Source organism: Phacochoerus africanus, chromosome 2, assembly GCF_016906955.1.
Source record: "Phacochoerus africanus isolate WHEZ1 chromosome 2, ROS_Pafr_v1, whole genome shotgun sequence".
NCBI classification, from domain to species: domain Eukaryota; kingdom Metazoa; phylum Chordata; class Mammalia; order Artiodactyla; family Suidae; genus Phacochoerus; species Phacochoerus africanus.
This window is the reverse complement of record NC_062545.1, coordinates 197,533,346-197,547,546: the sequence shown is the minus strand read 5'-3', so window position 1 is coordinate 197,547,546 and position 14,201 is coordinate 197,533,346. Positions and strand designations below refer to the sequence as shown.

Below are 14,201 nucleotides of genomic sequence, written 5' to 3'. Positions count from 1 at the left end.
AGAGAAAGCTTCACCGCCAGGGTTTCAAATTTCAACTTCAGATACAATCTAATTTTATTCCTTATACTATCAGTACAATTTATCAGAGAAAAAAATATAATTTTAAAGTAACATTATCAAAGCTAATATATCAAAATACTGTTTTCTCTGAACCCACTGCTTCAGGTGTTTGTAACAGGGAGCTTTTCATTTAGTAAACCAATTTCAAAATAATAATTTTCAACAAAGACTCAATTCAAACAAGTTCCATAAAATGCACATTTTATTCTATATCATGAAAAAATATTCACATTTAAATAAAGTGTGGAAAAAAACCAAAGTTTATCCTCCCTGATGAAATACAGTTTATTGTGCTAAAACCCAGAATTCTTTTGGGTTAGAAACTTCCACCTGCCGATTCACTTTTTTAAATAATTATTTCTTGAGAACAAATATTAAAGTGACAATTATCACAGACCTCCCAGAACCAATCAAATTTTTATCACACGTATTCCAGAATTGACCCTAAAGTCACAAAGTTAAAAACATTTTCATACATTCTCTCAGCAATCATGTGATAAATCAGTAGTAAATACAAAATCTCTATATTACACATTGTAATACCTTTGTTTAAGTAGAAACATGAATTAGATTTTGAAAAGAACAAACTAGTACTGCTTAGCATAAGGTATTAAAAACATCACATGATGTTTTTGCCTTATATCCTTGGCCAATGCATAAATCAATGGTTTCCAGTGTATTAACCATAATAGACAGAGGCATGTTAATACCCTAAATTCACACTTGCAGCGGCAAAGACATTTACAAATTTGCAAAAATAAATTCCCCTTGTAACATTATCGTCATAATCAGGAATTTGCAATAGAGTATACAAAATACTGTAACTAATGTAAACAAAGTCGCTAGAATATAGGAAAAAAGAAACCTAGAGTTTCAATATATCATAAATATGCACATTTTACTTTGTGTTGTCTGAATACCAAGCACTTCTAGGAATCACTGCTTTTCCCATAAACTATAGTGGATGTTTAGGCTAGAAATGGTTCTAAATCTGTTTCCAATTTCAATGTGGTAACAAACGTATTGTTCCTGTTATGAAATGCATGTTTTATCTCACTTTAACTGTAAATGAGATCTTCTATGCTCAATAGAAGATGTCAGTGCTGTTAATAAGATGTGAGCGTGCCATTCAGACTCCATTTGAAAAAGAACACTGAGCCTCACAACACGAAGACTCTTGCACAAACCAAAACACACTTGCCTTTGTTTTACTAAATATGAAATATTTTAAATAATCTTGATTTTAAATGAAAGTACATTTGGCTTTTGTATAAACTGACAGTGCATAGCTGTGACCTCATATATACCAATATTAAAGACTTGAGTCTATCAAAATGTCTTGGACATGAAATTCAAAATGAATCTTTATTGTGATTTTGCATAGTGTGCTAGCTACTCTTCCTGTTTGTTCAATCATGGTCTTATGATGGCTCTTTCCTAATATATTTTTGTTGGAAAAAATGAAGAGCAACTGAGGCCTCCATGACACCAACACCTCTGTGATCTACAATAATCTATGTGTTGCTTAGATCACATGGACCAGTTTCCCTAACTGCCTCAAGAGTCTGGCAATGGAAGGGAGAAATTAAACTTGGTATCATCAAAGAAAATTTAACAGAGGAGGATAAAATATTTGACAGCAAATTACTTAATTTGCTTATGCATACTCAATCTGGTTTACTCAGGCATCAACGTAGATACTTTGGCCTTGACTGGTCTGGTTACTCAACAGTCAGTAAATATGCATGAAAGAGAAAGTGGTCAAATCCTCACAGCTTTCTCCATGAAGGTTAGAGCTCAACAGGTCAAGCGCTGGTCTGGGCTTCCAGGTCAGAACTAAGGGTTCTACACTTGGTTGATGGGGGAACATTCATATATATATATATGTTTAGGCCAGGGCAATGGACAAATTTTCACACTGCTTCCTAATGTTTCATTAAAGTCTTAACAATGGTTATTACAGTGGGTTATCTATAAGTAAATAATAAATGAATAAATAAATAAATACTCAAAAAAGCATCACACAGAGAGAACACATTAAGATGAGGCAACTGCTATCCTGACTCCTCTCTTTCCTTTTCCTCAGTCATAACTCTGCCAAAAGGTGCAATTTTAGGTCAATTGTTCTTTGAACAACTGCCTTTAGATGTAGCACAAGTCATGACCTCATTTAAATAGTAATGCAGTAATAATGTAAAAGCCAGGGATGAAAGTGAGCTAACTATAAAAAGCTTTATACATTGACACTAGTGTCCTCCCTAGTTGTTACGATAAAGCCTGAATGGTTTTTTCCATAGCTACCTCTGGCTATATTATCATCAAAGTGAAAACAAGATGGATTGGGCTGAGGATCCCAAAGTACAGTGTTCTAATACCTTGTTTTCTCTCCTTATCTCAAAACATTAACTTAAAGAAATCCCAAAGGATAAAACAAATAAATCACATTAAGAAAATTAACATTTTTTCATTAGAGAAAATTACTTAAACTCTCTGAGGTAAACATGCATACAAGAGTCTCATTAAATTTGGAAATAATACAAATTGCTATCCTAAGCTGAAATAGTTCATTTAGATAATGCATTTAATAGTGGTTTGGCCAAGAAGCCGTATTGGTGTAATAAAAAAAATTAAAAGATCTGCGTAATCTACTTAAAACTCAAGAGGGTCAAAAATAAATTTTAAAAATAAAGAATTTCTATATAGTCTCATGAAAACCCCAACATAAACAATTGAGAGATTATAGAAAAAATCCTGAATGTCTCTTGCTTTTTTTGACTACCATGCATTGCCTCTTTAAATTAAAACTTAGTTGGAAAAGGAAATATTACCACTGTCCATAAAATCAGTCTATTTCTTATAACCACAGTTGCCAACTTTCATCTACGCATACTTTTCATTTGTCAGGAGAGATAAAGGAAGATTTAATTATTGGGATGGGGTACATTTGTGCTTTCAACAGTTATGATTTCAACCTCTGACATTTATTCTAGCCTACCATGAAAAAATCAACAATTTACATACACATTGTAAAGTTTTTTAAAATTATTTTAATATCAGGAAACCTTAAAAGTACATGTCTGGAAATATTTGAAATTTGTGGTTGGACTAGACAACCCTTACAATACCAGTATTTTATAAGATGAAGTTTCCTCTCCAGAGTTTGCCTTGCCTGTGTTAGAATAGCAGTAACTATGCTATCCTGACAAGTTACCTCACCTATTTCTTCACATGGTTGTTGGAAAAATTAAATTTTATAATCTAAATAAAGTCTTTAATATAGTAGAAATAGAAAGTGAGTACTCAATAGATTTAAGCCTAATTATTTAACTTCTAAGCCTAAAGATAAAAAGCAAATAGATTCCAATCAGTCTTCTCTCAGCTTTTGCCTTCATCATCTTCCTGGTTCCTACTCCCAGTTCCTCAATTGTCTTCACCCACCTAAAGCTTGCAAACACACTGATCTCATCGTAAGAATCAAGAGATAGAAAATCTCAAGTTAGAATACAGACTAATGCTCTTACAATATCTGACATACAGTAGGCATTAAAAAAGTTCTAGCTCAGGAGTTCCCTGGAACCTGCCTTGTCACTGTTTTTGAGGTGGCCTGGGAACTTTGGAGCAGCCAAAAATAAAAAATTAAAAAAAAAATGTCTAGCTCATTCCCCACTTGCATACATAAAATGGCACAGAATTCTAATTAGAAGTAGGACCAATTACAAATTCCAGTACCATCTAAACAAGTATGTCAACCTAAGTGTTTTATCTATTTTCTCTTACATAATCTTACACAATTTTTCCATTAAACACTCCCAAATTCCAATATGCAATTTAAAAAACTTACTCTACAAAGAATAATAAAATTAACATCCTTCCTCTAGTCAGAAGAAAATGATTTCTTTGGTTTTGTGTGTTTGTGTATGCCCCCAAGTGTTTTGAGAGGTGGTAAAAGATAATAAAGACATGATAGTAGAACTCCATGGTGTTTCAGGGTCTTTGGACTTGGGTATGAGATATTTTCTCTCTCACCAGATGGTTAAGAACCAATTAATTACATAAAGTTTCCTGAAGATTAAACTTATTGATAATAATTAGTATGTGAAATGTTAAACAAATTGATTTGTTTGTTATAAGTAAAAACTAATTATATGAATTACTTTGTTAATAGTGGGGTTTTTGTTTGTTTTTTTAGAACTTCTCATCTTCATATACTTTGTGGCCCCAAACTTACTTTCACTACAACATTTGAAAACACTAATACATATTTTCAAGTTATAAGAATTACAGCTTTAATTCCTTTACCGTGAAAACCAATGAAGATCAAATTAATAATTTCATAAATGTTTATCTTCATTTTTTCCAATGTAGAAAAGTAGAAAGAAAAAAATTATTTTTAAGTCTTTCTCTTTTTTCATTGGTTTTGGGGGAAAAGTAACAAGGGTGGAAAATAAACCACCAAAATTAAAAGCAATTTATCCTAATATAAGCTATTGATTTGTAAATGTTAGATATACTGAATAGCTTATATTTCCAGAAAGAGAATTACTAGAAAAGTTATTATTTTTTGTTTCTAAATCTTTAGTTCTGGAAACATTCTAAATAAGAAATGTTGAAAATCCAGGGGGGAAAAAGGCCTGTAAATACGTGAAAATTAATAGACAATTTGCTTAGGAAAAAAAGTGAATGGCAAATAACAAAAGGAAAAATACAAATGTTACTATTTGTAATACATTATAAATATTAAGTTTGTGAGTGATAATTCTGTGAAAAGTTTGAGAAAAATATTTTATGGAACATCTGAATTTCATAGGAAAGAAGAAAGGAAAATTTGAACAGGTATCTTTTTTCATTGTTAAAACTGCATTTTTCACAATTCACATGGGACCAGAAACAGCTCACACAAGCCTCTTTTTATTAAAGCATGAGAAAAACTGATACTAAATAATGTGTGCAATATAGATATGCTTGTATTTATCCTAAGATAGCATTGTTTAGTAATTCACATTATTTAGTTTTCAAAGAATTTTTGCTACTTGAAAGTTGTTCTAGATTTGTCCTTTTGTCTTGTCTAGTGATGTGCCCATGAAGAAAAAAAAAATGCTATAACTACAGAAATGTGGATGAGTGGTTTTGTTTCTATTCAAAACACCCCTGTTGCTGTTGTTGCCTCAGACATATATTTACCACACATGGAAGATCCAGACTTAGCCAATCCTTCCATTGAGAAGATTGCGTATACTTACACACATACTTGCACATAGAAGTCAATAAAAGTAATGTAAAGCAATGCACACCAGTAAAGCTAAGAGAAGGTAATTAAAAAACTATATAAACTTACCAAAATTAATCTCATTGCATCCATGAGCACTGCTGATGACCATGCTTAGATCTCCATGAACGAAAGGAAAACCTCCATTATGCTCTTTTTGTATATTTTTTCCAACATGAAAGTGCAAATCTTGATTTGGACTTCTCTGAACTTATGCAATCTTGTGCCACTATCCTACTTAAAAACTGACTCTGTTTTTGTTCAGATTGTGTAGTCCCACACAATCATCTCTTCGTATGTCTTCCTAGACCATGATAAGAAGAATATTTCCTGTAATATGAAATTGATCTATAAGCCCCCTAAAAAATAATAAATGTCATACCATAATTTAAAAGTTTTTATTATCTAAGTTGCTAGCATTTAAGCTGTTAATTACAGGGTTTATACTGACAGCAGGTTGATTGAAAATATTTATTTACATATGTAAATACATATGTGATGCAACTGTGAGTTGCAATACCATGAGCCCTCTCACAGTGGATAAAAATATGTATTACTGAGCACTTAGGAAACAAATCATTAGGATTAAAATGCATAGGAAAAAGTCATGGTCAATGTTGACCCATCCCCTTAAACCTTCTCTAATATTTCTTGAATGTATCAGGCATTTATAACTAGTCCCCTTTTGACTTGAGAAATTGGCCTGTTTTGAAAGTAGGTCTAATTCCTAATTTGTAACAACAATTTTAAATTCTGATTTGATGGAAAGTTAGAAAACCCAATAGAGATCTAAGTATCTCTTGTAGTATATAAAAATTTCCACTGTATTTCTATGTGCTCTTGTTACTTTCTTTACCTGGAGTCATGGCAAACAGTAACTTCAGGTTTGAGTGTGTCTCTTAGGATACAAGATAGTCTTGCAGAATGAACAATTATTAACAAAATGAATCTCATTTGCAAAAATAAAATTTTACATGCTATCCGTGGCTTCTTGGAGTTGTCAATATTATTATATAACTTTTAAAAATCAAAACATTCTTGTTCAGATACTATAACATAACATAATTCAAATGGTTTTGCTTTTCTTTATTTTTTTTTCAAGATACACATTGAAAAATTGGTCATTGGAAAAGAGTCTTTGGTAGTTAAGAATTTTGCTATGAGAACATTTACTAGAGTTCCCGTTGTGGCTCAGTGGAAATGAACCTGACTAGCATACATAAGGACTCAGGTTTGATTCCTGGCCTTACTCAGTGGGTTAAGGATCCAGTTTGCCGTGAGTTGTGGTATAGGTCCCAGACTTGGCTTGGATCTGATGTTGCTATGGCTATGGTGTAGGCCAGCAGCTCCATCTCCAATTTGACCCCTAGCCTGGGAACCTCCGTATGCTATAGGTGCAGCCCTAAAAAGACAAAAAAATTTCCTATGTGGATAAGTCGTAAATATTTTCACACAGAGAGTTAATGATGAACTACTCTATACCTTGAATACTCACCAATTTGTTTACGTTTTCTTTTTCTTTTTTTTTGTCTTTTTGCCTTTTCTAGGGCCGCTCCTGTGGCATATGGAGGTTCCCAGGCTAGGGGTTGAATCGGAGCTATAGCCGCTGGCCTACGCCAGAGCCACAGACAACTCAGGATCCGAGCTGCGTCTGCAGTCTACACCACAGCTAACGCCAACGCCAGATCCTCAACCCACTGAGCAAGGCCAGGGATCGAACCTGCAACCTCATGGTTCCTAGAAGGATTCATTAACCACTGGGCCACACCGGGAACTCCTGTTTACTTTTTCTCACAAAATTGAGAACTTCTGCTGAGCAGTATGATTAAGTAGAATAAGAAAAATTATAATATTTATGTCTTTTGCTCTTCTCTCTTCCTTCCTGAAAGTCCTTAATGATTATTTGATTAGTCCTTTCCATATTTATTTGATTAGTAGTTCTATATTCCCAGATAATTTTCAAGGCTTATGCTTGCATGCCATTGACCAACAACTGTCTTTCCCCACAAACCTCTGACCAGAGAAGTCTCCTCTAAAACCTAGAAGAATATTTAGAGAGTGCACCTTATCTAGTCTCCTATGAAAGAAAAAAAATAATAATTTGTCTAAATGTTTCATCTGAAAAGAAAATGATTTTCCACTGGCCTAACATCATCTTGATAGAAGAAAGGAGCAGTCCTTACCTTAATTTTTTATTTATTGATAGGGAAACTGAAGCCCCAGATACACTAAAGAGTTAACTTATCCAAAGGTACACTGAAATTGTGGCAAAGCTAGATTCAAAATACAAGACAAAGCTTAGGTATTCATCCTAGGCTGTATCTTAGTTTTCCAAAATAACGTTGTTTCTCTTCTTCCTTTTAATCATGACTACAAGAGAAAAACTCTTATATATAACAAAGTATGAAACAAAACATTTGTATAATTACAAAATATTCATATTTTAAAGTTATCCATGTATGATATGCACATTTAGACAAATTTTCTCATTACTTAGATAAAACTTTGGAAAAGAGACAGATAAAATAGCTTGAAAGACAAAGATTATACAAGATAATAGAATTCACTAGGAATATGACAAATAATTTCGCTAGTATCCGCAACTGTACAATTCAAAAACAGTCACTGCTCTGAAGACTAACTTAAAAAAAGTTTTCTGAAAGAATTTAGTTATTTAAAATAGAAGAGCAAATGGGTCAGATCTCGCAAGTGAACAAAATCCCCTTAAATTTAAGGAAGGAAAGTTGTGATTTTCATTTGGGCTTCAATAAGATTAATTTGAAAAATGTACTTTAGTTAGTAGACATTATTAATATTCCTATTAAAGTGCTGGGTACTCGAGGAGTATATATTTGTTCTTACGAGCAACTTAAAAAACCCCAAACTTTCTAATTGTCTTGCCCTGATCTGCATAAATTTTTAACTGAATACTTAGGAATTTGTACTTCTATACTCAATGGGAGAAGAAACCAGGGTCATAATAAAAATTTTCCATTTTAACAATGAGTATCTCTATTCAATATCTATGCCCAGACCATTCTCAGACCTATTTTTGTCAATGTGGGACACTAGCAACTTTGGCATTGTCAGCTGCCTTTTGTGTTCCTATTTGGCTTTTATCATAAGCTCCTCTGTCTACTACATCACATTCAGTGTCATAATACCATAATACAGACTAATAAAACTTGCCATTATGATATGCAGCTCACATTTCCATTTTTGTTTCACTTCTACTCTCACATTACAACCTCATGTCCAGAGTGTAGCATCTGATCTTATACATTATCATAGAAATACAGCGAAGGTGTGTAACTTGCTTTGAAAAAATGTTCAAATTTTAAACATATGTCTATTTACTATTATTACATCATTCAGAAAGATAGTAGTAAAAACTTTATTTTGGATGCACAGAGAGCATCTAAACAGTGTAAGAATAAAACATGCAGTCATCTGGTCCCCCCAAAGGGAACCTACCATCTATGTGCTGGCTGAGGCAACACCTAACATGACTACACCACTATTGCACAAAGGAAAGCAAGTGCTCACCCTTCATTCAAAACTGAGTAAATTCGACTGGTAAGAGGTGTGGAATCTGGGAACCTAGAAGCCTACTCTACATACAATGTTTGCTGAACACATGCATTCCTGCTGAAAATAGAAGAGTACATTCTGCACCTCATCATATCATGCACACAGAGGTGGCTGGAAAAGAATACTGTGATAACTGCACCATAAATAAGCAACTGATACTTTTTCCTCCTTAGTGACAACCAGAAGTAGTTCAAAAACATGTATTTCTTTCCCATGTATCTGAACGATAACATTATAGGTCAATTAGATGAGGCTCTGAATCAATGTCAGAACATAGCAAATATTAGCAATGCTAACAAGCAAAGGCATGGATGGCAATTTCAAGCCTCCCTGCTGTTTTACAGTCACTTATACCTTTATACCAACTGTTATCTTTGAAGCTCGTGACTAAACTGACTGTTTCTGTACTCAGATTATTTTTACCACTCACTCAGTTCCAAAAGCTTAGACAAGCCTGTTTCATATATGGTTAAATAGAAAATACCCTGAATTTCAATAAATATCAGAGGTCAAGATAAAGGTACCATTCTCATCATGAAAGCAACGGAGTCACAATGTCAATGCTGATTCTTAACACCATGATGACCTTTCTGTTTTGTGCCATGGCAGGTAGATTTTACAGCATAGCATGGAAACCTCCTGCCCTGAAAACTTCCATTGTGAGTAATGGAAGCTGTGGGCACAGAGAAAGGGAAGTGGAACCCACGGCACATAACACCCGCTCCGAGAGTCCTGGATTATAACACCCGCTCTGTGAGTCCTGGATTATAACACCTGTTCTGAGAGGCCTGGATTAAAGAGGCACATCTTATAGGCATGGGAAGAAGCTCTAATAGAAACTCTAAAATAACAACTTTTTTATAAATCACTTCATTTTGTACTTCTCCAGGACAATTGTGATAACTTTTCTTTCCGTTCTAGTAGTTTTGTTTGAGGATACTCAGAGATAGTTTAAAAAGCTCATAAAAATGGGTACTATACATCAAATATCTCCTTGATTTTGGTATCATCTTGTGTATGTTGTTAACATATACATACAGATGGTCCAATAATATACAAATAACTGATATATATTTTCAACTTGATATAAACATTAACGGCCCTGCTCTCACTATTAAATGTCATGCATGCACCAATTTAAAACTATGCCTCTCTGATCAACTTCATAAACTTTAGTCTTTATTTAAACTCTATTTAAAAGAAATAAATATTTCTGGTTTCTTATAAATGAATGTGCATTTTATTCTCAATACACAGATTTAAGGGTCTAGCTATACACAATGTTTTGTTACTTTTTTAAAGTTGATAATAGGCACTTTCTAAGAAGAGGATTTGTGGCCCAAAAGACTGAAATTCAGTCTTCAGTACCCTCCTTTCACAAGTGGATCTGCCGGAGCTATAGTAATCTCTTGTATCAACTCAGCAGAACTCCAGCAATAGAACTGTGTGCAAAAGAAAAAGCTTTAGAAAATTTTAACCAAGAATAAAATTATAGAAAACAATTATCTGAGTTGAGCAACTTAAGGTCTACTTTTAGTTTTGTTGCTTTTTTTTCTTTTTAGCCACATTTCATGTGTCATCTCTATAAGCAGTAAGAATCAGGTGTGAAAAATTCCATACCTATGTTTATAAGTCACAGATATGCTACAAAAACTTGTCTATCCATTTACATTCTTCTTGTATTTCATACCACTATAATTAAAATTTTGATATGATTACCTAAATGTTTCTGTGATTGCTTCTTTGTTTCTTTACGAAGAGCCTTTCAACTTCACCCTTGAGCAAGTTTTAAAAACACAAATGTAGAACATTCATCACCTTTCCAAAATCACCATCTCTAACATGAGTCATTAAAAGGCCCTTTACCCTGTAGTGCAGTATTTCTATAATAATATACACAATATTAATAGTTCAGTATTTGGGGGGTTGATAATAAGCTTACAAGATGGTGGCTATTTTCCAAGACAGAGCGAGAAGGAGAATCCTTACATAAGAGTTAATGATTACTACCTAAGTATAACGTTAAAAAAGGAGAGGTATAGTTAAGCGAAAATGCAGTCCATGCGCAAACCCCATAGCAATAAGTTCTCAGTATCCCACATTGCTATCTAACTGAGGCAACAAAACAGTCATTTAAATGGAGCAAACATTGCCTGTTGGGGAAAATAACCTAACACTAAGTTACAGAAAAATATCCTATGGAAAGAGATCATAAAATGGCACTAGCAGTTTAAAAAGTTGACTGCTACCTTGGCATTAATGTATAATTTTAACTTAAAAGAGTGAGGAAATGACAGCTCAATATACTCAGCCTGAGATCAAATTTGTCGTGGCAACATTGGCAGGTTGGACCCTGATTCTTTAACTATTACATACATTGCCTTGGTTAACAAAAACCATACTTTTTTAAAATTATAGAATAGAGATTATAAATAAATGTAAAGTGTACATGCAGTCAACTGCATAATATACAAGCGATATCTATGTTTTTAATAATTATCTTCTTTGGCAGGCCAGAATCCAGCTGGACATGCAATATTTACATATCAAAATCCATATTGTGTTCATCATATTGAAAGCAAGTGAAAATATATATATATATGTATATACTGTATATACACACATATGTATATAGACGTATATACTGCTTTTAATATATTAACAAATATATATGTGTATATATATATATATCTCTATTAAAAGTGGATTTCATCTTTGTCAGATTCAGGTGACTCAGGCCTTGAAACACTAAAAATATCCTGACAGGGTATTTGGGGAGGTACTTGGAGTGGCATTTGGGATTTGGGAGAAGAGGTCTGGGGCACACTTTTTTCTGAGAGTATTTTTAAAATTTCTGCCACCTGCTTCTCCAGGGCAGTCATTCTGCAGCTCAGCAGCTGAATGTCCTCTTTGAGTTCGTGTTTGACTTCCTGCAATGTGGTTTGTAAGGCCTGCTCCGGGATGGGATAAAAGGGGTGCTTGGCATCAGCCTGGATGGGGCTGTGCTCCAGCGGACTTCGCGCCTCCCCAGCCTTATCCAAACGAAGGTCACTTTTTGTAATCCCACTGTCACAGGAATCTGTTTTCCTTAATGGGTTTTTGGTCACACTGTTCTCTGAGTCGCTGCCCTTGGGGTCCTCGGACAAGAGCCCCATCGACTCAGCTTTAGTGACATTATTCCAGTCTTCCTTTTTCTCCTCGTGGGCTCCCATATTATTCTTGAGTCGCAGCCAACCTTTCCCGTTGCCGTTTTTCATTCTTATGGGGCTGTTGACTTTGAGACATTTAGGGTCAGCACCGCCACTGGGCTTACGCTCCATGGCATCGCGGTTGTTCTGCTTCAGGGACTCGCTGGTTTTCACGTAGGCCAGAGATGTCTGAATGGGTGTGATCTGCGACACGGTCACCACACTGGTGCCGGTGATGGAGGCTCCATTCTGGAAGGAGTGACTTTCCACCTGTAGCTGGTTCCGCTCGGGGTCACTCTGTGTGGATCCCTGATTTCGCAGCTCCTTCTGCTGCTTGAACTTCTGGAAGAGCTTCCTGACAGGGTGGTCCACGGGGATGCTGAGTGTGACCTCGTTCTTTTGCCTGAGACGCTCCTCCTCTTCTTTCTTCACATCACTGATTTTGCGGAAAATGATCTGTGGAGGGGGAGAGAGATTCAAAACGTGACCATAAAAACAGAGGAATTTACAATTGTGTGACAAGATACCAGATGTGCTTTGTTTTACAAAGGAAACTCTTGAAGAGAGGGTAAGAACAAAGGGCAAAAATATTCCAGTGCCGGTTAACAGATGCAAAATGCTTAAGATCCAGCATAGACACACTGAGAAAGCTTGCTTGGCTTATTTAGTTCTGTTCTTTGTGTATCAGAGGCAAGTGTAGCAAAGAGACAACTGGATAGAGATATTTGCTTTCTGGTTTATGCCCCTATTTCATAGAACATACACAAGTATGTAAACATAATTATCTAATACACACACACACACACGTGTGTTCATATATGCATAAGAAAACAAAATTCTCTCTTAAATTTCCTTGCAATACACTACTATTTATATAAGTTTTGCTTTTTAACAGTTTAAATAAGTATGATTCAAAACCATTTTTAATGTCATCCTCTGTTTAGAGACAAAAAGTAAGAGATCCAGGCTAAAAAAATCTGAAAAGTTCCAATTTACTGACATAACACCTGGGTTGGGTGGGAGGAGAGATTAAATTTATTTATGTGGCTTCAGAGGGCAGAACAAGGACCTATAGGTAGAAGCTTTTGAACGATACATACCAGGTCAGTAAACAAACTTCATTTCAAACTGTTACCTATTAATTGAATAAACTGCCTTGAAAACTCATGAAATTCACACCACTAAAATATTCAAACAGAAGGTAAGGATGTTGTCTGTGTAATACTATCACTGGGTAGGAGGTTGGGCTCTTCGAATTCCAAAATTCTTTAAAATTCGAATGTAAAATTAAGTACACAGTACATGTGGTGTTAGATGAGTATCTTCAAATAAGTATATATTTTATTAAAATATACTTTGAAAATAATATTTGGGAGAATTTATAACTCCATCAAGAGAAATTTAAAAAAAAAAAAGGTTGACTATAAGAAATTACCACTTGATATTATCAGAGTTAGAAGTGAATTTGGTAAGTGTGGGATTTTTGTACAAAATCTTCTAAACAACAAAATAACTATAGATGGGGGTTATAAGGAATATTCATAAGAGGGTTATATTAATGTGCTTTCAAAATCAGGCAATTTTATGGTGCTGGCAAAATGATTTACCTCCATCACCCTCACTCACTAAAACTTCTTGGTTAGATGTGAAATGCGTAGTCCCTAGCACGTATAGACACTCAAAATGTGTTGGTTGTCTCCCTTGAACTCTAATAAAACACTTTCTGTTTGAGACTACTTTCATCACCTCTTGAAGATTCAAAAGCTTTCAGGAATTACATATAATCATTGATCATATTTTAGAAACCAACACTAATAATGATCACTGTTAACAGAAAAGTCAGGGAAGAGCAATCCTCTAAGAGCATATTTTCTAAATCGAGATTGATGCACTAAATACTGTTTATCAAGTGGTAATAACTTGTATTTTAAAATAAATATTCTCCACATTCAATAACTATCTATAAAGACCAGCATGTTTGCCCTTCTCTACTGGCACACGAAATTGGATCTTTTTAGAAAATGTAATACGAATCACTGTCTGACATCAAAGCTCCAGTGGTTTAATTAGAAGTCTTTCAAAGGGTTGACATATTT

General features: G+C 34.4%; 1 protein-coding gene across 1 annotated transcript in view; it reads right to left on the bottom strand.

Annotated features, from left to right (window-relative positions):
• Positions 1 to 10,661: 10,661 nt before the first annotated feature.
• Positions 10,662 to 14,201, bottom strand: part of KCNH5 (potassium voltage-gated channel subfamily H member 5) — a 285,985-nt gene continuing 282,445 nt past the window's right edge. Inside the window, exon 11 of the mRNA XM_047769508.1 lies at positions 10,662 to 12,561. Within this exon, the coding sequence (XP_047625464.1) occupies positions 11,614 to 12,561 (948 nt within the window). The 3' untranslated portion in view covers positions 10,662 to 11,613. The remainder of the gene's footprint in view (positions 12,562 to 14,201) is intronic.